This window comes from Denticeps clupeoides, chromosome 4 (genome assembly GCF_900700375.1).
Source record: "Denticeps clupeoides chromosome 4, fDenClu1.1, whole genome shotgun sequence".
Lineage (NCBI taxonomy): Eukaryota > Metazoa > Chordata > Actinopteri > Clupeiformes > Denticipitidae > Denticeps > Denticeps clupeoides.
In genome coordinates, this window is record NC_041710.1 from 33,180,483 (window position 1) to 33,207,965 (window position 27,483).

At 41.2% G+C, this 27,483-nt stretch overlaps 1 protein-coding gene across 2 annotated transcripts; it reads left to right on the plus strand.

The window, feature by feature from the left end:
• Positions 1-336: 336 nt before the first annotated feature.
• Positions 337-27,024, plus strand: efna3b (ephrin-A3b). 2 transcript variants are annotated; one of them, XM_028978627.1, is made up of 5 exons: positions 337-561; positions 20,650-20,936; positions 21,057-21,122; positions 21,509-21,580; positions 24,717-27,024. In XM_028978627.1, the coding sequence occupies exons 1-5, from the start codon at positions 455-457 to the stop codon at positions 24,833-24,835; spliced, it is 651 nt and encodes a 216-aa protein (XP_028834460.1). In that variant the 5' UTR covers positions 337-454; the 3' UTR covers positions 24,836-27,024. The 2 variants fall into 2 exon arrangements, with proteins under 2 accessions (XP_028834460.1, XP_028834461.1); XM_028978628.1 differs by lacking the exon at positions 337-561 and adding an exon at positions 4,835-7,275.
• Positions 27,025-27,483: the final 459 nt, after the last annotated feature.

The following is a 27,483-nucleotide window of genomic DNA, read 5'->3' on the forward strand; positions in this document are numbered from 1 at the left end:
GGAGTTAACAGCAGAGAGAGAGAGTGAGAGAGAGGATGAGGATGAGGAGAAGATAAGATCCCCGACTTCATCTTCTTCAGAAAGTGGGAATCATCCTCCGGTGGCGGTGGGACGGGACGCGACGGGACGGGCGGATGTGTGCGCGTGACTCTCGGCGCTGTAATTAATAAGTGGGCAGCGGCGGCGGAGAGATGAGGCTGGGGTCGTGGGGGTCGGGGGGAGGGGGGAAGGTCGTCACTGTGGACGGGGACTTTATCGCCACCTGACCGGTGCGGCCGCGCGCGTCTCTCTGTCTTCTGTCCTTCTCGTTTTTTTTTTGTTGTTGTTAAAAGTGGACGCGCGCGTGACCTGAGCGCCGCGCGAGCCGCAGGATCCACGGACGGGTCGCGCGCGTGACCTGAGCGCCGCGCGAGCCGCAGGATCCACGGACGGGTCGCGCGCGTGACCACGGACTATGGCGCTCGCGGCGCTGTTGCTGTGGGTCCTGACGCCGCTCTGCGCCAACCTGCCACGGACACTGGCCAGCAGACACGCGGTCCACTGGAACAGCAGCAACATCCAGTAAGTCACCTTCACCGCGTGTACTTTTAAACAGTCAACCAAACGGGACAAGCGACAAAGGGGACAAAAAAAATCCTGAAAAACATTTACTTCTCTTTACCTTTTACTAATACTCCCGGGAAAAGTCTCCACTGGATAGAAATATCGAACACGCTCTGGTGCACGCGTGTCACGCATAGATTTAACTTTTTTTATAAACCATAAAAATGATTAAATGTATGAACGAATTATTTTCGTTATGAACTAATCTGATATGTAGCACTCAGAAGTGAGTACAGGACATGAATATGAAATGATTCACACATACCCTGTCCATCTTCACAGGGGCTATATATTTATATTCATCTCACATGTTTTTAACAATGTTTTATTGAAAGATATTTAAAGATGATTTGGAGTAATTAATAAGCATGTAATGAGTTTTAGTCGACTAACTTACCCACACACACACACTTGGTCTGAATGTTGATACTCATTTCTGATTGGTGGATTCATATACGTTTTGCATTAAAATTCTTTACCCACTTATGACCGGGAGTTATGCAATACAATACAACTACTAAGCCTCATTAACCAGAGATCATATAAAATCCAGACAAAATCCATATAAAAACCTCATTAACCAGAGGTCATATAAAATAAAGTTTTGAAAAAATGTTTCTAGAAAACTTTTCAGCGTTTGTGAAACTAAGCAATTATTGAGTTTCCCATCTACATGATGATGCTCTCCTGTTTATGTAAAGTGAAGATGAACATATTACTGATTATTGAGATATTTTTTTCATATCAATATTTATTTTCACAATAGCAATAAAATCAATAGAATTGATGGGAAAAGAAACACACAAAGAAATCCACCATAAATGTTGTACTGTCTGTGTTTATTTCCTTACAAAGACAAGAGAACATTATATTGTACATTATCTTTGCAGCACTGCTACAAAACTTCATCACGCTTTACTTCATTTCAGAAATAGCAGCCCCACTTCTCACAAAATCCGCCCATCTTCTTGTTATTAATGTGTTTTGCTTGTGTCTTTGTGCTTGGTGACATCTCTAACTTCTTTGTCCTTTTGTACAAATTGGAGAATTTGTTATTTTTTATACCACTAATTTACATGATGAGCTTTTTATTTTCAATGTCCTGTTGATTCAGTGAAGGCCCTAAAGTCTGAATTATTGAATTATATATTATATTGAATTATTGAATATTTTTATGTCCAAACAAATCAATTTACATATAAACCATTTTAACTAAAAAATCTTAATTCTGCTTGAAGTAAATGAAGCTGAAATACTAACTGGCCTCCTTCACCCTCTCATGTCTCAGGCAGAGTGTCAGCTGTGGACATGTCTCACTTCAGGACTTGACCTTTGCAGATAGACTTGGAAGGTCGCAGCATCTTTGCAGAGGCAGTCTGGCTTTCGGATAATTACGGGTGTGAAAAGCGCATTTCTGGACTTTATTTGAAGGAGCCTCCAAATGACGCCATTTTGACCCTTTCAGTCTTGGAAGGATGTGGTCCACGAATGGGGACATATGATAGAATCATGTTATAAGCATCCCTGACCTGCTCCTGACACGTCAATAATGAAAAGCGTATTATTATTCTTTCAGTATCATTTTTTTGGTAATGGGAGGGAGTCGTGGAAAAATCCAAATGTTTGTTCCTCTATTTTTATATCTCCAAAATAATGAAATCAATAAAAATGAGTTACAAATGGAACTGTGGCTCAGGAATCGAAGGTTGAGCGTAATGGAACTGCTTATTTTGAGTCTTTTTAAGCTTTTCTGAGCGAAAGAGAGCTATACTGTCAGAAAGTGTGTGTTTGAGCCACTATGAGATATTGTCTTGCTGTATATTGTGTGCTTGGTTGGTGTGAGCTAATGTGACGTCTGGTGACGCCCTTTTTACTGGAGGGGGGTTATTTTAAACGATTACTGTTATTTAAACTATTTAATTGAAAAACATAATTGAGTTAATAGTTTTATGGAATTATTATTACCTTAATTCAACGATCCTGTTTCCAGTTAAAGCTTGTTATTGTCAACATAATTCAAAATTATATTGGGAATAGATTTGCTGTTAGATTTCTTGTGTGAGCATGAGACTGTCATGAGACATTTTGCCTAATTGCATACATTGTGTATGCATCTAGTAAATACCAGAATTCTGTATATATAATCTCAACACACATCTGTACGCAGTCATGCCTGTAATCTTGCGCCCAATCTAGGACGTGGCATATAACCTGAATGAAGTTCGAATGCACACAAAATACACAAACAAATATCTTGATCCTTCTACTCTGAAGCCATATCAAATATTTATGATTGAACATCATGGCATTAGACACATAATTCACAAATCTGGGCTGTATACACACACACAAATGAAAGTGAAATGATTGTCATTGTGAAACACAGCACAGCAGACGGTGCACACAACGAAATTTGTCTATCAGCCTTGACGAGCAGTGAGCAGCCATGACAGGCACCCGGATAGCAGTGTGTGGGGACAGTACCTTCATCAAAGGGACCTCAGTGGCACCTTGGTGGCTCAGAATTTGTACCCAAAACCTTCCGATTACGTGTCCACTTTCTTACCCACTAGACCACTACTGCCTCAAAACACACACACACACACACACACACACACACACAATTGACCATTTCTCCATTGTTGGGTCACAAATGAGAATGAAGGACACACACACGCTTTTACTTTGGTATGGATAGCATAGTGAATCAGGAGGCTGGTGATCTACCAGTGTAGCTGCTGCATAATTTTCACATCGTAGGGCTTCTCTCAGATGTCAAAGGTCATGCCATGTCCTGTACAAATTCTGAAAAAAAAAAGTGATAAGTACAACCTATATTTAGGAATTTGACGCACTGCTAGTAAAGAGTGTAAGTAATGCATGTAAACTGTGCGGCGGTGAAGCAGAATGGCGGAGTGGTGCTGGGCTGTCTGAGAGCTCATTAATGAAACAAGAAATAAATGCGCCGTTTATCGAGGAGACGCCCCGTTTATGAGTGATTATTGTTGTTCTTGTGATTGGGTGTGAAGAATCATCTCTACTCGTTCGTTCACTCTCCTTTCTTGGAGGCGTATTCCCAGCGGCCGTCAGTAGGGGTTTGTGTGCGCGTTGCATCGATACAACCGTGTGGGGTATTTTGGGAAGATGCTATTATGCTAATGGGCCACATTTCTGACTCCCATCAAAGCTGAGCAGGAACGACACACACTCTTCAATCCTCTATACACAGTGACACACGCCGCTGGCCCCGCCCGCCACCCTGCTTTCCTTGCTGTGCGTGTGTTTCATGCTTCGCCTTCAGGAGTGCAATCTGAGGTCCTCATATCGGCTGCACCCCGATCTGCCTGTGACATTGTAGGAGATTCGGGGGTTTCGGTGGTAAAGCAGAGTTTAAATGTTCAATGTTGCATGTGAGACCCAGTCCATTGTGGGCAGTGGTGGCCTAGCGGGAAGTGGACTCGTTTCTGGGTTCAAATCCCAAACCGCCAAGGTACCACTGAGGTCACCTTGATCAAGGTACCGTCCCCACACACTGCTCCCCGTGCGCCTTTCATGGATGCCCACTGCTCACTAAGGGTGACGGTTAAATGCAGAGGACACACGGCATGTGACACAGTGGCAGTCACTTTACTTTCATGCGCTTATTCCATGTAGGTTCTGTAGAATAATGAAGAAGTGTTAATGGTGTTCGTGGTGTTAATAGGTTTGTAAATCATTTTGTTAGGGGTCGCCACAGTGGATTGGCCAATTTGGTTTGAGTTTTTACACTGAATGCACTTCCTGGATGCAACCCTCCCCATTTATCCGGACTTGGGACTGTCACCAAGAAACACACTGTCACATGCGTCCCCAGAAACACATACTGAGTAAGAAATAAGATCAGATATGAGGAAATATGGGGCATACATCCTCAGTACATGAGTACATTTATGTAAATTCAGATTTATGATCCATAATGTATCCCTGTGGAAAACCAGGACCTGCATCTAACCTGAAGATATTTTCTGTCTTCCCATTTCTGTCACAGAGAAATGGGAAAGTGAAAGTGAAGTGATTGTCACTTGTGATACACAGCAGCACAGCACACAGTGCACACAGTGAAATTTGTCCTCTGCATTTAACCCATCACCCTGAGTGAGCAGTGGGCAGCCATGACAAGCGCCCGGGGAGCAGTGTGTGGGGACGGTGCTTTGCTCAGTGGCACCTCAGTGGCACCTTGGCGGATCGGGAATCGAACCGGCAACCTTCTGATTACGGGGCCACTTCCTTAACCGCTAGGCCACCACGGCCACCACTGCTCCGAAGACCTTTAAAGGCAATAAAATTCACTTTGCAGTGGGTGCATTGCCTTGTAAAGCAGGGCCAGTATACCCGAGTGGCTGTGGATGGTTTCAGGGTTGTAATAAGGCTGCGATCCTCTCTGCTCAATTTAAGAGTCATGTATGATCGTTCTCATGGCCTAACTGGTTTTCTGGACCATTATGCTGTTTACCCTGTTGGGCGTTCTATACAGGCTGGGCTGAAATCTGAATAAGAATCCTTTTAGAATGCATGAATATAACAACTGATTATTTTTTTATAAGGGACTAGTTTCATCTAGATGAGAGAAAATGAGATGGAATATGTAAATAAATCTGAACAGTAATCCATATTGTGTATCGTACATATCAACCCTGGTGACTGATCACCATGCATGATGAAACCTCACCATAAAGAGCCACAGACAGAGGATTATTGTAAGTATTTGCTTAGATACTAATACGGCATCAAAGTGAAGAAGACCCCACTGGCTTTGTACGCTCCGTCTCCTCCAATCAGGCGGGGAGAGGAGATGAATACGCTGCAGAAAGGCTGTCGGAATGTAGTTGGTTCATTTAGTTTCTTGTTGGTTCCTGCTGAAACCAGGCACTCGGCTGAAATGAAACCTGCATGATCTCAGCTCTTAATGGCAGCATTTTACGCCATTTAATCTGAAAAAAAAAACACACACAAACAGAGCAGAGACACTTTAGAACAGTGTGAACAGTATGTGGATCCACACAGTGCATTTTTTAAATTTTAAATTCTTATATGGAGGCAACTTGCATAATGACTGATGTGGTGCATGCTGGGTGTGTTGACAACAAGTGACCTTGACTACCAGGCTACCAGGACTAAAGTTTGGCTATCATCAGTTTATAGTGCACAATTAATCATGCATTTACATTAATTTTTTTAAATATAATAAATATTATAAAATATTTTCCCATTTTTTACATTCAGTCTTAAATTGAATGCAATGTATAGATGAAAGGAGATTAAACTGCATATTAAAATTCTGAGATTTCATAATGGAACATTTGTGAAGCAATAAACAAATCAACCAACATGACAGAGATAAAAACAGACCAAGTTGGAAAGACTGGAGATCTTTTAGCAAAACCCGGGTTAATTAAGACTCATTAGCATAATCACATGCATGTCTACAATCAACTTTACAGAAATCAGAGGACACGGGAATATCATTTCATGAGGTTGGTTCAGTGTCACAGTTCTTCATCAGATTTAATTATAAGAATAAACTTTAGTACAAAGAAAAGGCGAGAGGAAAGTGGAGAGGAAGGGAGGGAATAATCCAGAAGCATGTCTTTCAAGCGAAAAATATGGATAAAAAGATGGAAACAGCAACAACTCAAAAATAAACATGATGGAGAAATATTTCAGATACATATCATAGTGTTTGTATTAAAGTAAACTGCGAGTATTGTTGCGCTGTGGTGTCCCAGAATCCATTGCAGACGAATGCATGTAGTGAATGATTGTGTGGGTGTGTTTTCTTTCTTTAAGACTGCACGTGGCCACATGAGACAGGAGGGATTCAGGGTGAAGGGCATCTTCAGGACATTAGTACGGGGTCTGGAGTGGGTCTTGCCGCGTTCGGACTTGCTGTCGTGTTCTGGTGCCGTAGGCCAGGCTGCCGGAGTGTTGACTCCGTCTGGCTCCAAAAGCTGCACACCTGCTTGCAAAAGCAACGAGAAGCACAAGTCGCTCCAGCACCACCCAAGTAGAACCACGCCCAGCCCACCATGCTGCAGACGTGTAATCCTCATAATGTTTAATGACCCACCACCCTTCTTCCGTTGGGATTCATTTTTATAAACAGTAAAATCCCTTTTTAAACACATTTGTGCTGCTATTCCATGATCCTTTTTTCTTCTTCCTGTGCTTTGTGCTACAAGTGAACTGAAACATCATGTGTGCATATTTTTCCTCTACAATAAATAGGTTTAAATAAATAATATTACAAAACCACTAGTGAAATAATGTGATTTTGCATTGTGTAAGCGTACAAAACCATTCCAGATTCCTCCCACTAAATTCAGAGAATTTCAAAGCAAGTCCGTTGCTTTTTAGACATTGATTTTTGTAGTAAACAGGTTCGTCTGTAATTAGAGCTCAAGTGCTGATTAGTTTTTTCTCTCTCACACCCATCACATCTGTCGGAGGTTATCGACAGGGAGAGGAAGCCATCGGGGAGAGAGTGTGATGCAGCGAGATGCCTGAACGTGAAAGGCTGAGTGATGTTCTTGTGGGTGGAGATGCATTCTGAACAAGTCAACCTGCTGCCTGGCATAGCAATCATGGAGTCAAAGACCCCACCCTACTGTAGAAGACAGTTGCATTTTGGATGAAGTAGGTGGAGTCATTTTTCGGTGAGGTAACAATTACTGACATTTTACAATAATTCTGTGTTCGTTTCTGAATGTGCCATCTAACCATATCATAAGAAAATCCCAGAAGGAGGAGGAAGTGAAGACTTCTTGGGGTGAACAGGGGTGTAAATATCGAGCCTTTCTGCTGCCTTATGCCTAATGCCAGACATCTCAGCTACAGGGAAACGGAATCCCATTTAACCTCATCTTACCCGCTTCAATTCATTTTCAAATTCAATAGATTTTGAAACCTGAATAGATTTCGAACCCTGAATCAGCTCCAGGATTATAACATAACATAAGTAATTTGCATAATGAAGGTAGGTAAGATATTTGAAATGTTACAGCACCATTGATTGGTTAATTACAGCAGTGATGTTACTATTCAAGATGATTAATGCCAGGATTCATCATGCTGTAATAGTGAGACATGGATTGGCCACCTCACCTGAACCCCACTGAGAATCGGTGCTGGATGTGCTGCAGAAGACCTTCTGCAGTGCTTTATTTGACTTTGGATGTAGTCAAAGCTAAAGGTGGTCCAACCAAGTAACCAAGGTCCCATGTTCTGAATCCACCATATTCTAGGATTTTATATGAGATTTTCAGTAGGAGCATTTTCAGATATCCCCTGGTCAACTTTTCCCGTTGCTTCTCCACTGCCTTCTCAAGATCACAATCTTAATAGGAAGAAAATATACACACATAGAACCATTCTGTCGTGGGATGAAGATATCTCTGAATATTAATTTGTCAAATATAGAAAGAATACACCCATAAAGGATTTTGTATAGTTTTTATTTTATTATTATTACTGATTACAGGGCCATTTCCTGAGCACTTTCTAAATCTGTGCCCAAAAATCAGCTTTCGTTTATTCATAAATTGTGTAGATTAAAATCCACCGCAGCAATTCAGATGTAAATTAAGCACAGGTCAACCAATAAGAGTGCAATCTCATCTTATACCCCAATCACCAGAACATGGAAAATTGTTTCATCTCCCGTCACATCACACTTTGTGTCCGTTATAGCAGCAGTAGTACAGGCCTACGTAGCTAGTTTAATTCCTGATGTTGAATATGAATTATTATTGACTGTCCTGGCTGTCAGGACGGCAGTCAAAGTTAAAAATAACAACTACACTGCATGTGTGAATATTAATAATCAGCACAAGCACCAGTTGGGATACACACACTACTGACTGAGGTGTTATAGTGTTTGTTGTATAAGTTGTATAAGTGCTCTTGCTGGGGCTTGTGCGCATGTTTCTGATTTGTGCAGATGGACCCTTTATCTTTCTTTGTCGGAGACTCTATTTGCAATACAAAGTGTGTGCAGAGTTTTTGAGGCTTCTGCAAAGCGTTGTGTGATAATGTGTGTACATCCAGGACATGAAATCCTGCCACTCTGCTTTGTTCTGCGCCCTGCTCTGCCAGTCTCTCCCTGGGTGTCAGTTATAGCAGAGTCCTGTCTGATGTTCCCATAAGAGCAGCAGTCACGCTCCATCCACTTCAATACACTCCAATTTGCTCTAACAGCGGTCAAAGCAGCTCTCATGCCATTTATTTGGGACTGGATGAAGGAAGAGAAAGTAAGGAGGAAGGGTGGAGGGCAGAGAGGCCGGAATTGGAATTTCAAAACGATTCATTCCAGAGATTTTCCCGCATTGTGATGGTAAAATCACTAATGCCATCGCCGGACCGGTCAAACTTTGATAGGCAGCCACAGATTGTGTAGGTGTGGGGGGTGTTGTGTTGGAGCATTCATATGGATATCTGTGTGTTTGAAGAGCAAAAGGCTTCCTCTCTGTTCCCACGTGTATTTATTTCATTTTTCCCCACTCGGCGTTTGATCTGGGCTTTGGCTCGGGCGTTTGGTGTGTCCAGGGTGAGTAAATGGTGCCGATTTACATGCAAATGAGCGACGTGTTGAATTATATGCGGTATGGAGCTAGCCCACAGGGTTCACTAGCCGTAGACAGGACATGGAGAGGAAGTGGCCCTCTGTGAGGGGGTCAGAGGTCACCTTTAATCAAGGCCCTGATGCCGGAACAGAGAAAATTCATTTTTATTGAATGGGAGGAGGCTCAAACCCACTTCTCATTAGCTTTTTAACTTGCTTGTTAGCAGTTAGCATCTGCCGTTTATATTATGCTGTTAATTTCACAGTTGGCTCTAGGTGTGGAGTCCTGGAATCAACAAAGATTTCATTGTTCCTCCTCTTTTTATGTTATTAACCTAAAACATTTTTCACCATAATCAGTAAATTAATCACCATACATTCAAAAAAGAAGGCTTATTTCTGAATGCATTAATACGTACACTTGAGGGAAAATACATGCACAGGGACAGTCCTCTGATATTCAACTCATCACTTCACTACTGTGCTGCAAAGATTCGAACTAGATCAAACTAATAAATCAACTTCATTACTGTATAAATCCTTACACAGTATCATAAGTGATATGTGATTTATGAATTTGGGATTTTTGCAAGTGGCTGCTCAAACAGACTGATTTAAACAATTCCTCTGTCAAGAACCACCTTCTACTGAGATTAAATGAATTGATTTCACACAGACATCCTCATGCACACACGTCCAGTTAGCTGTGTGAGGTGAGAGGCGTATAGGTTTTATGCCAGATGCTGGCTATTCATGACTGTGATTATTGGCAATATGTGATAGCACTGCTTTAAAACACACACTCATTGCTACATGCATACGCATGGGCCTACACGCACACACACACACACACAAACACACACACAGCAGCAGCAGCAGCAATCTGCTGAGTGTGACTAACTGAGAGGAGAGCAACAGAGGGAATTATGGGTAGCCATAATTTCCCCTGACACCTGGATTTGGCATTGCAACCAGTCATGGTAAGCGGTTCTGTTTAGAATTTAAGTGTGTGTGTGTGAGTGTGAGAGAGAGAGTAGTAGTGATCAGTAGTGGTGCTGGGCGGCATCTGTAGAGAATTTGAGATCGAAACCCATCTAAATGTACGTACACCCGACCCGTTAGTCCAATGTTCAATCGAAAGCTTATTTGGTAACTTGACAGAGGCGGCCCACCGGGAGAAAGATGAAGGGGGAGGACACGCCCTGTCAAATCAGTCAAACAGTACCAACCTATTCAGCCTTTTTATAGTTACAGCACCGGACCCCCTATATTTATTCACATCATAAACATTCGTATACATCATAAACATTCGTAAACATTCGTATAGGGAAAAATAACATATTTTGCCAAAGTAGTTTAATTTCACACTATGAGAAATACCCAACCTCTAGCTGAAATGCATATATTCAGATAATTTCTTTACAGTCGGGGTTCGATTTACAGCTGGAAGGCAGGTAAGAAGTTGAGAACCAGTGAGACTTGGGCTTGGATTGGTGGGAATGTGTGATATTGTGTCTGGGTGTGGACCAGTGTTATTTGTCGTTTTGTTAGTACTTATTAACACTTATTTCTGTTTTTCTGTTACATAAAATGTTTTTGTTTCAGTCATTTCTATGCAACAGTAAATGTGACCATTTACTGATCGTATTGCTACTTATTCTGTTTTCCTTTAGAATAATTTTTATCATTTAAAATAACTACATTGTACAATAGTTTACATACATTTTTTTTTAATTATTGTATTGTATAAAATGATTGTAATTACTAACAATCATATTGTAATTAAGTTGAATGTTGAGTGTTTTCTGTCAAGATATCATGATAAATGGCAATATTGGGAAAAGATTGGGAGAAAAGCTTTTAGGGCATTAAGGAGAGCCCTAGTTTTTATTAACTATAATAATCCAGCTTCATCACCCTTGTGCACCCTCTTTGTTGCTGTACATACACAACACACACAACATACACACACACACACACACACAAATCATCTTCAATCAAATCTAGTGTGTGAAATTGGTTGGGTTATAAATGGGTGAGCTGTTATGGGGGAGAGATTATTGGATAAACCATGAATTACATCCAGCCACAGAGTGAGAGAGGTGGAGGGAGGGGCTGAGACGAGGAGAAGGAGGAGGAGGAGGAAGGCAGCGTTAAAAGTGATTAGAGTGAAATTGAATTATTACAGGCCTGGATTTATACAGCTCTCACAACACCTCAGGCTATGCTGCTGAGAGGGAGCGGGGAATAGATGTATTAAACCCGACCAGGACTGCGCTCCGCACTGCTCTTATCAGCCTCTTCACTCGCTGCTATGTGAAGATGTAAGGGAAGAAGAGAACAGACTCCTAAACATTTTACAGATGAAGGAGCCAGTCCATGTGTTGTTAAAAGAATTCAACTGTAATTTAGTTATCATTGCTATAAAGAATGAAGGGATATAATCGTGGGGAAGCATCATGGATGTTCATGTCATAGAGAGATATATCTTTCACTACACACACTTTACTCAGGGGTTTTTATGAATGGGCTCCACCCCCTCTTCTGCATCACTCCACACACACACACACACACACACACACACACACACACACACACACACACACACACACACACACACACACACACACACTTGTAAGTTGAACCCTGTAGAACTGTAAGGTCACTCGTATGTAACCCTCAAACAGGTTGTTTTCAGGCCAGAGTGAGGGGTTGTGGGATTGGATGGGAAGGGAACATTCTTGAAGAAAAGCATGTGTTATGGATAGAAGATGAAATGTGATCCTGATCATGTTTATGTGACCCCTACATAATTCAGTAGCTTCTGCAATCATCGTCTCATCCTGCCTCCTCATTAAACACACACAAACACAGGCAAACACACACGCACACACTTACAAAGGGAGAGAGATTTGTTAAGGGAGCAATTTTAATTAGTTTTAACTACTGCAGACTCCCACTTTACTGTCATAATGTGTCCTCCTGTCCCAGTTTCATAAGAGGGAGATGTAGAGAGCCACAGAATGGGATAATAAATACAAATGGAGGGCATAGGATGAACAGGACAGACAGAAAAGGTGTGTGTGTATGCGTGTAGTTGTGTGCATGTCAAGGCCACAATATTCAGAATTGCTGAAAATGTCTATGAAACTATGCTAAAAACAGATTGTCATGTTTTAGTGGAAGCAACTATAGTTAAATGAATAATTTTAGTTTGAAGCTGCTGCCATTGCATGGCATGACTCTAATATTAATCTCTATCTGCGTCCTTCTTAAATAAATCACTTATTTCTTACATAACTGATTTAGCACAGAACATTAATGATGTATGTTGATGACATCTACATACTGAAATTAAAAAGACTTTAATAGGTCTGTCAAAAGGGCTGCCTTCAGGCTCACAGCCACATTATTGTGCAGATTAGTGTGTGCTCTAATACTGACCTGAGATCTGAGTTGGATCATTGGATCCTCACAAGACTCCTGTCGCATCTCCTCTATATTAATCAGTAGCTATGGAGGACATAGAAGCATCCAGAACCCATGCTGTGGTGTAGCATGACACCTTGATGAAATCCTGTTTATGTGTGTTGGAGGACCCTTTAAAGTGGTGTTACTATTCACCATCTAGCTAAAAGGCTATATCAGCATGATAGCGAGAGGCTTTTATGGTAATAGATTTTCTCAGAGCGCTTCAACTCTCGCTCTGGAACAGGGCACAGTTAAAGCGACACAGCAGTATGACTATTTGACTACAGACTTTTGAGTGTCTTAATTGTTTAATGACAGGAAGCATAGTGACAGTCAGTCACCCTCATCAAATGTTTTAGATGACCATGTTTCTCCATGTTTTAATTTTATCTAGCAGGTAAGGAAAGTACACACTCCACACAAACAAGGTGACAGTGATTGTCATTGTGAAGCACAGAAATGAAATGTGGACTGTGTATTTAACCATCACCCTTAGCGAGTAGTGGTTATTCCCAAATCTGTTCCCATATGTGGTGCCAGTTCATTCTGAACCAGCTTGGTGGCTCCTTATCTTACTGTAGATGAATCTATGACTAGGCGCATACTGTGGTGCTGCAGAATGATTGTATGTTGTAGCAGTTTTGGTTCAGGATGCCTCCAAGTCTCACCAACTTTGGATCTGGAAGAACAGCACCAGACCATCACGCTTCCTCCTCCATGTTTGACACTTGATGTCATGCTTGATGGCAGGAACCATCCTTTCATGGATTCTTTGTTATTTAGTTTCAAATTTAGTTTCATCACCCCATAACCCCTGATTGAAAGTGAAATTCTGAAATATTTTAATTGCTTAATTTTGTAACATTCCAAGCTATTGGCTGGACTGGACTGGGTTTTCTAAAACTGGACTGGAGAAACTAAATATTAATTTAAGGGTGTGCGTAAGCCACTAGCATATTGTACATTTTATGTAATTTTATAGGTCACATTAAAGTTGGGAAAAGTTTGTGTGCCAGGCTGTGCCTTCCTTCTAAACTACTGTAAAAAACATTTTTCTGATATGTCTTTCTTGGAACTGATGGATGAATATAAATTTATTGTTGCTGATAACTATTAACAAATAATCATTAAATAATCTTATTAAAACTAAATAATTAAACCTAAGCACTCTGTTTTGCACGAATATTAGTATTCAGTGTTACTTTAGAAATTATCAACATGCCAGTGAGACTGTCAACTGAATGAACAGGAAAGTGACAGTGATAGTTTTCATATGATTTTGTATTTATTCGACTCAACTCAAAAGATCTTCTTTTGGAATCTTTGTTTAGTTGGAAAGTTATAGGCATTCCATTTTCATCACAAAGAAACCTTTGTGTTGGCTGGTTGGCAATATCTGTGTTTTTGGATTGAAATGTGGGTTTGATTTCTGCTCTTGGCAGGAGTCAGAAATGAACACCGCTGCTACAAAGGAGCAGTTTGAATATGAAAAAGGCGACGGGAGAGGGAACATTATGAGAGGCACAGAGATAGATGACGACAAGCAGCGGATGGGGGGAATAGATGGAAGGAGGTCAGGCCACGGAGATACCAATGGACAGAAATGTGACAGCGATGAAAGGGAAACAGATTGAAATGTTTTACACAGCGTCCTCTGACTGGGGACAGGGACAGGGCAGAGAGATAATTGAAAAGATGGAAGAAACTACAGGAGAGAATAAAGTAAAGGAAGGTAAATATGCACACAACATGGAGATGGCAGACAATGTCAAACTGAGAGAAACATGAAGGAATTTGTGTGTGTGTGTGTGTGTGTGTGTGTATGAGTGAAAGAAGTTCACCAACATAACTGAAATGATCATGTTCGCCATGTTTTCCGATGGCAAGGCTGTGCCAAACTGATTTGCATTTCCATTACATGCTGAACTGCACCCAACTGTGCCGTATCACACTCAGTCTGGATCTTTTACAGGGCCAAAAATGCCAGCCCCATATGCACCGAATAATGTCTCTTTTGTGATTGGCTATGGCATCATTCAGTCACGAAGAAGGCTAAAGAAGGGTGGCAGTAACCTAGTGAGGTAACACACTCGCCTATGAACCAGAAAACCACAAAGTCCCAGGTTCAAACACCACTTACTACCATTGCGTCTTTGAGACACCTGAGGGGGGGACAGTCCCTGTAACTAGTGATTGTAAGTCGCTCTGGATAAGGGTGTCTGAAAAATGCCATAAATGTAATTATGTAGTGAAATGAGGTTTACCCTGCCATTTTTGGAAATGACTATCAGCGCTGATGACGATGAGATGGTCAAGGTCATGAAATAGTTATGATCTCGTATTAATTTTTTAGGGTTTTTTACACTAAACCTGCAGACTTCGAATCTGAGTCTGCTTAATCTGAGGCATTTACTGGATTCAGGACCACACAGTGGCTCAAGGGCTGTGTGTGTGTCAACCAGCAAAACCAGACCACCAAGCAGATAACTACTGAACCTGAACAGCCAGGGCTGTGTGGAGGTTCTCACCTCTTCCTAATTTCAGTGGAGGAAGGATATAAGAAAACTGAAATGATGCAAATCGAAAGCCGCAAGTAAACAAACCTGCGTACCACATCCTAAAGCCTTGTAAAGACCTTATATGATTACAATATAAAGTAGCCTAACTTTTTAAAAAGTATGAAATGCTGTTATCAATGCAAAATGTAGACTAATATCATGCCACAAGTCAGGGAGGCGGAGCAAATGCACAATATTGAAAACATGGTGAATATTTAACCATGTATGCATAGGTGCCTTAGAGGGTTAATAATAAAAAAATTAAACAAATGCAACACAATGGCCAAAAAAAAAAAATCATATTTAAAAGAACCTGATCACTGGGTCCTAATTGGATCCAACTCATCTGTCAATAGGAGTCGCCTGGCTAGTCAAAGGGACACCAAGACCTCAAGGCCACAACTCAAGAGCCTCAAAAATAGGAAACAATTTGCTTTGTGAAGTTTTTATTAGTCAGTACGACACATTAATGGGTTGGTGTGTCCAGACTTTTGACTGGTAGTGTAAGGGACACTACAGGACTCTATGGGACCTTAGTTCTCATTTCATCGTGTGAGCCATGTATAGCTGGCTGCTCAGTTGATGAGGTGGTGTGGTGTGTGTCTCTGTATTATAAAGCTCTGTGATGAGCGTATTCTGTTGGCTGTCCGATATCCCAACATACACGTTGTTCCGGCGCTGTTCTTGTCACACTACTATAGGCCGAATCACCTTTTCCTTTCAGCTCTTTCTTTTTCGATTTGTTTCACCGCCAGTGTTCTGCGCTGCTACTTCTATCCTTTTACTTTCCCCGCATGTTTCTCGGACGTAAATATTCTGTAGCTTCTGGAGATCTGTACCCTGGTTCATTCCCCCCATCTTTTATCGTATTTACCCTGTCCAGATCCTCTCCTTCTCAACAAAACAGGACTCTGTCCATCACTCCATCCCTTCATCCTTTTATCTGTTCCTCCCCGGTTTCTCCATCTCTCTCTCTGTTATTAAATTTTTATCGCCTTCAGCTGTAGGAGAGGTTGACAGCTGACATAGGGAGGTAAAGAAAATAACTAGAAGAGAGGAGATGTGTGTGCGTTTGGAAATGAATTGTGTTGCAAGAATCGAGAACAGAAGTCAGGACCTGTGAGCGGTTAAACCCGAATTATAGATCAACATTAAATTAAAGACACTCTCATTCATCTCTCTCTCACACACACACACACACACCCACACACACCGCCGCCCGAATGATGGGTGCGTGTAGCAGGTGACAGACAGAACAGACAGAAGAGTGGAGTGATGGAGCCTGAGAGCGAGGGAGAGTGACAGAGGGCAGCGCACGGAAGGAGGGAGCCAGGGACAGATGTGTCAGATGGAGGAGGGCAGGAGGGTGGGACAAGGTGTCTCATGGAGGAAGGATAGAAACAGATGGAGGGACACTGATAAGAAAAACAGACAGCTCTGGAAATGAGTGAGGGGAGGAAAATGGAGGATGATGGAGAGTTAGAACGTGTGTAGGGGTGTCTTGTGGAATAAAAATCACATCATATCAGACACAGGGAACCCACATGAACCTGACTACGTAGAGGTCTGTTTCATCGGACTCTCTAACTATTTACTCACAGTATGTGTCTTTTGTAAGTTGTACGGAACAGAACTAACTCCAGAAAATTGATATCAATATGTGATCTGCAGCAGAATATTAATTTGCGATTTCTGCCCTGAGCTTTATGTTACTCTTTCATATGATACTGGCTACTACTAAAATGCCTCAATGCTGTCGAGCATCAAAAATTCATTATAGCAGCATATATCTGACACTCTGTGGTTGGCTTAATTGGAAGGTTGCCGGTTCAAATCCCGAACCGCCAAGGTGCCACTGAGGTCCCCTTGATCAAGGTACGTTTCCCACACACTGCTCCCCGGGCTCCTGTCATGGCCTGCTCGCTAAGGGTGCTCGCTAAAAGCAGAGGACCAATTTCGTTGTGTTAACATGCGCTGGGCTATGTTTAATAATGACAATCATGTCACATTCAGTCAGTAATTTTCATAATAAAACATCATTTGATCTATTTTGTCTCCTTCATAAGTCAACATTAATAGCCCTGCTTAATAGGCTGTTTCATATATAAAGTATACTGAGTACCCTGAATAATCATTGGTGTTAGTAGCCTAGTGGGCTACCATGAACCAGAAGACTCAGGTTCAAATCCCACTTACTACCATTGTGTCCCTGAGCAAGACACTTAACCCTAAGTTGCTCCAGGGGGGGACTGTCCCTGTAACTACTGATTGTAAGTCGCTCTGGATAAGGGCGTCTGATAAATGCTGTAAATGTAAATCGCAGGAATCATTCAGGTATTATTTTTTAATAATACATATCCTTATTACTTTCAGGCAATACTGTAAAGAAAACCCTACATAAAACCAGTTTTCCTCTTAGACTTTTGGAAATGAAACATTTATGATGATGCTAGCTGTATGTGCAGTAATCACCAGCCACACCCTCGTACAAGGTCACATGATGTCAGGGTACATGCACACACACATACATTTACTGCAGAGAATGGTTAGTGATGGTGTGTCTACAGACTCATATTGATTTATGTAGGGCAATTTAGTGAACACACACACACACACAAACTCTATCTGTTCACATGTAAGTGCTGTGTGCTTTACAAGGATGCTTACACTTCACTCCTGAGCCTGTGAATATGGATTAGTGTGTGTGTGTGTGTGTGTGTGTACAGTATTCAGTCAGTATTACAGCCTTAGGCAATGGAAGGTCTCTGACTTGAATAATGTATCAATAATTCAGCGCAGCCTTGGCAGCGCGGGAGACTCGATGCAGTGGAGAGTCGGACCTTTCTCTCAGGCCTCGAACACTTCTAAAAATATAAAACACACTCACACACACTCACACAGGTGCTAGGTCAGAGCTGAGCAAAGTCTCCAGGTGTTTCCTTCACACCTGAGGCTAGGCAGCTGGGTGTGTGTGTGTGTGTGTGTGTGTGTGTGTATTGGACAGATGGTCTCATGTAATTAGACAGAGAGTGCAGGAAATGAAGAACAATGGCAATAAAGAAATAAGAGAGTAGAGCTCACAGTTCAATCTGAATACCGCCCTCCTTCTGTAAAATAAAGCGTAACAACACAACAACAACTCTAATAACCAGAATAATGTATGTATGTAGTATTCAATTATATAGTTTGAACTCATCTAAAAAAAATGGCTGCATTGTCTTATATTGTCTTGTGCCCATATTTATGTTACTCTGTGCCATCTGAATTGCAGTGTGTAGGGCATGCATGCATGTTTGTGTGCTGTGTGTGTGTGCTGTTTGATTCTGACAGATGAATCCTGTTTGAAGATGGTAGCTCCTGCTGCTCCATACGAGGCTTATGGAAATGACTTCATTAAGAGAGCAGCCTGCATCTCAAACACACGGACAGAGAATATGCATCACTAACAAACTCTCTCTCTGACACACACACACACACACACACACACACACACACACAAGCAAACAGTGACTGAGACAATAATAATATGTATAATAATATGATGGAAGTATAGTCAGTCACTAAACCATCGTTTCAATCATTTCATAATTGAATAATAATCTCCCACATGGCGAACTGAGAGAAATGTGTGTTTGTGAGAGAGAGTGAGGGAGAGACATCAGTAATGCTACACAGTACTGACACTTGCTGGTAGTTATTTATTATTGCACTTAAACCTAAACCTAATCTCAATCTTCCTTCTGAACCTAAACTCAAGGACCCAAAGAATGTTACCTGGCACCACATACACACACACACACACACACACTTCAGCAGCTGACTGTGTGCACATCCTAGATTGAGACAGTTTTTAGTGAAGAGGAGGGGAAAGAAACACCATTATTGATGTTTGGTTGCTGCACCCAATCTCTCTCTGTCACTGCTGACTTTTTTGGGCTGACATTGATGAATGAGTGCTGGAGACATGAGACGCTCCTGGGTCCCCTCCTTTTGACATTTTGAGTTGAACTTTCCATCCTTTGGGGGTGTAGCATGTCGGCAAGGTTCTGTTCCACTCCAGATGTTCAGCAGACAATAAGCCGGAGCCATCGTCTCGGAACCAGGAGAATCCCTAGATCCACCTTATCATATAGTTCCTGCCATGTCACCACATTCTTTCTACGTCTCTCTGTCCCACACACAGGCCTTCTGTGCTTCTTCACACACACACACACACACACATATGCAACCACGTACACACGCACATATACACACAAATGCAGCATGTGCTTTGCACACTGTGGAGTTTGCATTTCTGCTTTTAGGCTGAACAGTGACAGCTCAGTTCTTGCCACGGGGGTCAGTTGTACGTTACAGACTACCTTTACACATATACAACAGGTACACAATCAGGAATTCTGGACGACAACATTGACAACATTAAACTCTGGACCAGAACATGGAGCTGGAGCACCCCCCAGAGTCTGGACCGTGTCATTATGTTTTGAGTTTTGTCCAACAGCACCATGAAGATTGTTCTTATTGTCCATATTTGTTTATCTCTGTTTATAATAAAATGTAAATAGCTGCTGCAATTCATAAAAACACGTTTATGTGAGCTGAGCACAAAAAAATGTTTTAATGGTTTTGTGCTTTTTGATTGGATTTGAAGAAAGTCTGAATTGAACTTGTCTTTACAGTGATCTGAAGTGATCTGATTCATTGGCCAAAATGATTCTCTGTACATTCATTAGCAGCTTAACAGCAAAGCATGAGGAACATCATGAGAAACACAGCCTTGAAGTCAGTTGACTGACACACAAGTGGCTGACACACTAACAGCCTCTGAGCACCCCCCACTTTCCCTGTATGGTCCCACTGGCACAGTGACAACACGTTGAGTCTGACCGTGGAGACCACGACTCAATCCGGCACCACTGACCTGAGGTGTCACCGTAATTCAGCTCTTCGATGTTCATCAGTCCATCTTTGTTAAGTGTACTGACTATGTGGTGTACTTCCATCTAGTGGCTGGAATAAGTACAAGCAGGAAATCATTTAAACCAACCAGTAGGTTTCTCCTATATAATTGGTATAAAACCACTTTTGGCTGAGCAAGGCATCAGAAGTACTTATTCCACAGAAAGATTTAAAAACACAAGCCTGAAATTAGAATTTTAGTCATACTTTAAAGAATGTTTTTCAAAATTTCTACAAAATTTTTGACTCACTGGATAGAGTCCAGTGAGTAAAAAAAAACAGAGGATATTTGTGTTACCTGCTATGGTCCATGTGTTGTCAGTTCTCAGCTGATGTTCTCAGGAAATATTGAAAATATTGTCCAATCCCAGCTTTCTGATTTTCTTCCTTGTGGCATGGTTTTTTAGTGATTTCTGTTTAGGTTCGAGTAAAGGAGGATTAAATGCCGTCTGTCTGTCTCAGTTTGCGCAGGGAGGGCTACACACTGCAGGTGAATGTGAACGATTACCTGGACATCTACTGTCCACACTACAACAGCAGCCACCGAGGCCAGATGGAGCAGTATGTCCTCTACATGGTCAGTTACCGTGGATATCGCACATGTGACCCACAGCTGGGCTTCAAGCGCTGGGAATGTAACCGGCCACATGCCCCGCATGCACCAATCAAGTTCTCCGAAAAGTTCCAGCGCTACAGCGCGTTCTCCCTGGGCTACGAGTTCCATGTGGGACACGAGTACTACTACATCTGTGAGTGTCTCACACACATGCATTAACACACCTCCTTCACTGCCACATCCAGTTAACCTGAGAACACAGAGACAAAACGAAGATGTTAGTAATGAATATCCAAATGTATTCTGTTGACAGCCACGCCCACACATCACCATGGCCACAGCTGCCTAAGACTAAGAGTGTATGTCTGCTGCTCAACAGGTACTTCCACCCATGGCTCAATATTACTGAATCTCTCAGATCTTTCCCTCCCCACCCATCAGCCAATCCAGCAGTATTGTACGCAGTGTTTCATTTATCATGTTTAAGCATATTCATCATGAGATCACAATTTTTAGGGGAAGGGGTTGCACACACCTTTTCCCAACAATACTAGAGAAAGACAGAATTGAGTATCTCTGTGTGTGTGTGTGTGTGTGTAATGTTAAGGGAATATCTTCTGTGTGGATGTGTAACACACACAGAAACGCACAGATTTTCTGTGAATGCTTTGATGTGTGTGTGTGTGTGTGTATTTAAAATATTAAATAATGCAAAGTAGTTTAATTTACTTCCATGATATATTTAAACTCTTTATCCTCCTGCAGATTCTGATGCTGAAGATGAGCTCCTACCCACTGAGGCAGATTACACACTCACACCCGACATCCATAACATTGGTGAGTTTATCCCCCGTCACACACACTCTGATGAGTGCACACAGCGACTGGATCTTTTGTAATTGTGTTTATATCATAAATTGTTTATGTGTGTGTGTTTGTGTGTGTTGAGTAATGCTCAGTATTTATTTTCTTCCACATTGTGTGATTCACTTGAAAATGGAATGAATGTTTGTCACATCTTCTGGACATGAGGACCACATAAAATATATGGTTTTAGACCTTTGTTACCCTTACTTCCCACCAATGTATAGCTAGTGTACTAAATCTGAAGCACTAATAAACATGAACAACACTTACCTAGAAGTGAGTATTACTATGGGTTCAAAGTAACATGTAATTGTTGCATTTAATTCATAATGTAATTAATTCAATGAATGCCGCTGCATTTAGTGTACTTCCTGCGTGTCTCCTGTGATCTATGACAAGGATGCAGATGATGCACATTTACATTATTTTCAACTGGAGAAGGAAGCAACATACTTGGGGTGTGAAGGAGATGTGCCTGCTGCATCTGGATGTGTGGAAAGCAGATAAAAATATTTAACCTCACACAGTCTTTAAAAAAAAAAAAAAACTCCAAACAGTTACATAAAGGACACCGGATTTTTGGTTCAGGAGAAGGGCTTTATAAATCATAATAAGAAACATTACAAAGTGCCAAACAAATGAAAAAGTACCATAGGTCCAAAAGTAAATAGGTCAACAGAAACTTTTATAGTAGCAAGGGGAACACAATGAGCACCAATTACAAAATACATATAGACAGCGAACAACAAAATGAAGTATAAAACAGTCAACAGTGTAACGTTATGGCAGAGATGAAAAGATCCAGAGACACATATCGAGTCAAAATTTTCATTTATCATGTTTAATTTGTCATATTAAAATTGAATAATCACACCATGATCATATAACAATTTTTAGGGGAAGAGGTTGCAGTGAAATGTTTCAAGACATAACAGAAAGAAATGAGAAGCGTGTCTAAGCAGTGCTAAAGAATTAAATGTACCTGATTCTCTTCCACTCCAACTTCAGGTCTCAAGGACATGGCACTGCCAAGACATTTAAACAAGCTCGAAGGCATTGATCTGACAGATGGTGCAAGTTTAAAGGAATAAAGGCACATTGATTTGTTCTTATGTTCTGGAAAGTGTGCTTTCACCCTCGTGCAATTGGGGAGGGGAGTGATGAATGCAGATGGTTCTGTGGGTCGTCTCCAGGCCGAACCCTCTGAATGATTTCCGATGCTGGACTGAAAGAGAATCCGAATGGAGGTCCAGCTTTCACTAACTGAGTTTTTATGTGCTTGTGTGCCAGACTGGAATGGATTTGCATCAGACTGAGTCAGAGGTGACAGAAACCACAAGAGGACAAAAAGTCTCTGAACCAAACACAGCTCAATTCATCACACAACACACACACACACACAGACACACACAGCCTTTCTGTTCATTAGGACTAAACATTTACTGCAGAGTCTGAAGTACAAGTCAGCATAAATCTGTTGCTAAAAAACATAACTCTTAAACCGTAGCTCTTGTGGCATGTTCCTGGTCCGCAGTGGTCCAAGGAATGAACTCTGGTGAACTTATGACAGGGTCATGGACAGCCAGAGTTGTCTGATACAATAGAAGAACTACTGTAGCTAAAATAGCTGAAAATGTTCGTGTTGGTTCTGATAGAAAGGTGACACAAAGTTGTCACAGACTGCAGACTAGTGACCCATGTGGGAATAGATGTGGGCACAGATACACACACACACACACACACACACAAAAACAATCCTGTAATGGAATTCTTAGAAAGCACTTATCCCCCACGTTTCCTAAATGCTGAAACAGTCTTATTCCTTTAGAGGGCAGTCATGTTCCATAAATGTCAATGAACAGATGATCTGAGAGATTCAAAATCAAAACAAAATCAGCTCATACTGCTTTAATTACTATTTATCCCTTAGTTAATCTGAACAAGAAATACACAGTAACATGTATAAAAATACATCTACAGCAGTTGTCCCCAAACCTCTCATAGTTTAGGGAGATTTGGTTCTAATAAGCAGCTCATCATGATGGTGTGTGTTGGCATTGGAATGGATGCATTAGAAATAGAAATGCAGACTAAACCCAACGTAATGGACATGGTCAGACAGGCTGTCTGAGTCTGTCTCACTTTCAGTGAAATGATTGTGAGGAGTTCAGGTGTTGACTGGCTCCTTCCTCAGAACACACACACACACACACATTCCACTGCAGGTTGTGTGAAATACTCCTGTGGCACTGATGACTGCTCTGGATTCTTCAGACATCTTGTCTAGACAGAGTGTTCTGGTTTACGTAACCTGATCAGTCCGAAAACAAACTTTCACATATACAGCACAGGGTCAGACTTCGTTTAGCCCTTAGATATTATGACCTTTTTAATTTGACTGTATTTTGTGGAGTTCTGATCATGGCCAGAACTGGGGACACTGAGTGGGACACTCAGTTGAGACTATTTAAAACTGGGGTCAGATCTGAAGCTGTAGCCCTCCACCAGTTTTTTTTTTTATCTGTTTGTCAGTATGCTCAGGATCCTTGTCCTTCTTCAAAGATCACTTCCGGTTCAACATTGCATCACATTATGATACAGTTTGAAATCCATGATGACCGAGAACCACCATGTCCCTCTCAGGCTGCGTCAAGGTCCCTCATTTTTCCAAAAACTCCACAGTTCTTTAGATCTTAGCAGAGTGAAATAACACAGTGTCACATTTGATTAAGCCAGGTTACACCTCTGCCTGCAGGATTTTCTCTTGGAGTCTTCATTTATGCTCTATAGCAAAGTTTTATACTTAGATTTTATATATTATATTTATGTTTTATGGTTTTAAATGAGGTTCTATTGGAGTCTTCCATTATTCTCTATGTGAAGTTGTGCATTAGATGTTTTATATTTACTTTTGTTATTTAAGAAAAGAGAACAAAATGTCATAGTTTTGTTTGTTGCATATTTCTTTTTTTATGATATTCTTGAAACAAGCAGCAGCTTCCATGGGACATACTTAATCTACTACTAGTGGACCACCAAATTGGCACATGTAAATAAATGTCATCCATGTAATATGTTTACACGCTTCTTCTTTCTGATTCCATAGATGAGTATAACCCTGAGGTTCCTAAACTGGAGAAGAGCGTCAGTGGGAGCAGCCCGTCCAGAGACCGTCTCCTGCTCACCGTGGCAATAATGTTCCTTGCTGCCCTGTCCATCTCCTAGCACCCGCTTTTAAGGCACTACCATGCCACTGGATCCCAGGAGAACACTGTCCAGCTGGATATTGATGGAGAAATGAGAAGAGAAAAAAGGAAGAGTGCTGAAGATGTGGGACATGAGTTGAGACTGTGTGTGGAATATCGCATCTTGAACATGCTCATGTAAAGGCCTTTCGCTGTTCAGTGTTTTTGAGTGTTTGGTCATTGAGAGAAAAGATGACACAAGAACTATGCTGTGTGTGTGTGTGTGTGTGTGTGTGTGTGTGTGTGGGTGTGCGTGCGAATCACACTAATATACACTGATATTCAAATATAAAAAGACAGCATTTTTAGACCACATCGGCTGTGCTCTGATTAGTAGCTCCCATCCTATACTAACGAACACTTGCTGCTGATTAGATATGTAAGTTTGCAGATTCATTTTGGAACCATGAGCTCTACTCATTGCTGATATACTCGTTGCTGCTAATGTTTTGCCTTTGCAGCCTCTCAGTTTCTTTTGAAGACGATTTTTTTTTTTACTCAGAGATGAATGTTTGTGTGTGTGTGTGTGTGCGTGTGTTCTTTACCGTGCTAATCACATCTGCAACCATCACTCTGAGCAACTTTAACAAAGCAATCTTGATCTGCAGAAATTGACTTTAGAGCCTAGATACAATGTACATAGACTGGCAGCGTATGTTGGCTGCCATTTTCCTGAAGACACGGTGAACATGAAAGCCCTGAAGAAGACTTCGTGCCTGGCCTGTTCACTGAACTTTTTCAAACAGACTTTATACTGACATTTGTAACCAGTGTTTCTCCGCATTGAATGGCAAGAGATTCACACAACTGCCTAAGGTGACCAGTACCATGTGTTTGAAACTGGACCCGGGTTGTCAGTCCAGATCTTAGCATTTACAATCCCAATCACTGTCATCGTCCGAGATTTGAAACGCTATTGGGCGTCCAGATTTGTACAGATCTCTAACTGGATTACCAGTCACCAGTCTATTTCAGACTGGAATGTCATTTCAACAACACAGTAATGAAAATCAGTCAAGGGCTTTAATACCTATTTGGCATTGGCTGTTTTGGCTTTCTTAAACGTTGGAATGCCCCCCTCTTCTGAGAGCATTTTATCCATGTGTGTAGGAAAGTGATACAACGATTTTCGATATGCTTTTACTACAGACTTTATCCACTATTGCTTAGGAAGTTGCAGCCAGGTCTAAGATATGCCTACTTAAACACAAGACCACTAAATATGAAGGCAAATAATGCTGCAAGTAGCCATAAGTAACATCTGCTTCTCACTGTAGAAAAATTATGTGTGAGTGTGCATTGAATAATAAGCCTAAAAGTGAATATTCTAATGCCAGAAGATTCATACAGCATCCTTATTCTCTATATTCAACTGTCAATAACAAGGCTTCATAACACTGCAGTGTTCATAACAGCACAGTGACGAAGAGCAGTGCAGTCCATGACTATACTAACAGGCAGAGGGCGTGAAGTGCCATGTTTCTCTACACACACTGTCACTGGATGATTCCATGAATCACTTCATTAGAGAGTTAACATGTAAACCCTGCTGAACTTCACATCTCCAGGGCTGTTGTCCAATAAGAACAATACTTAAGTTCTCATCGAGCTCCAGTGTGAGAACTGATCTAAGCATTTATACAAACTTGAATCTGTTTTTTTTTCCCTATATGATGTTTCGTGTGTGTGGATGTGTGTGTGTGTGTGTGTGTGTATGTGTGTGTGTGTGTGTGTGTGTGTGTGCGAGTATAACTGAGACTTTTTCTTTCAGATGAATGGGTCCGGTATATGAAAACTTTGCACTTAAAAATCTTAGACACGAGTGTATGCGTGCCTATATGTCAATGTGTTCATAAAAGCCTTTCTTTTTTGAAGGGGTGTGTGTGTGTGTGTGTGTATGTGTGTGTTCCTATTGGCTTTTTTAATGGTTTGTGTGTTTCTATATGCTTTTTTCCCTTTACTATGTGTTTTTTCACTGTTCATTTAAAGATGTCTAGTCCATGCATGTGATTGAGAGAGAGAATGTGACAAACAACAAAAGCATTTATTAGCGTTGGCAACAACAAATTACAATCATGTTTACTTCGACTGGAATGAATTTAAAGAACTTGAAAAATAAATTGTAAACATAACAAAGGTTCTAAAAAGAAGAATAAGACAAATACCAAGTCAATGCTTCTGACTCCTTTTCTAACACAAGCCCGTTCACATGCACCATGAGGTTGTTAATAGTCACATGATTGTAATTAAGCAACAACTCTGGGACCAGCACCAGAAACCGTCATTTACAATATATGAAAAAGAAGAAAAAATACTCAAAGTGTAATTTCAAAGATTTGATCATATATAGAGACATGTACAGTATAAGTGACATTTTGACATCTGTCTCCCATCATTCAGATGAAACTTCCATACATTCGTACTTGATTCCATTAATGGAAATGTCACAGTACAATGCCAGGACGATTTTTTGGTCACAACTCTATCCTAGACTGCAATTCTATTCTAGATGCAAGTGTTGGACATGTCAGGTGTGGATCTCTGATTCGGACTTCTCAGATCTGGGATTCGTGTGGAGAAATGCCTGTCACCGACTACACCCTGCAACTGCAGCAGGTAGCAGATAAG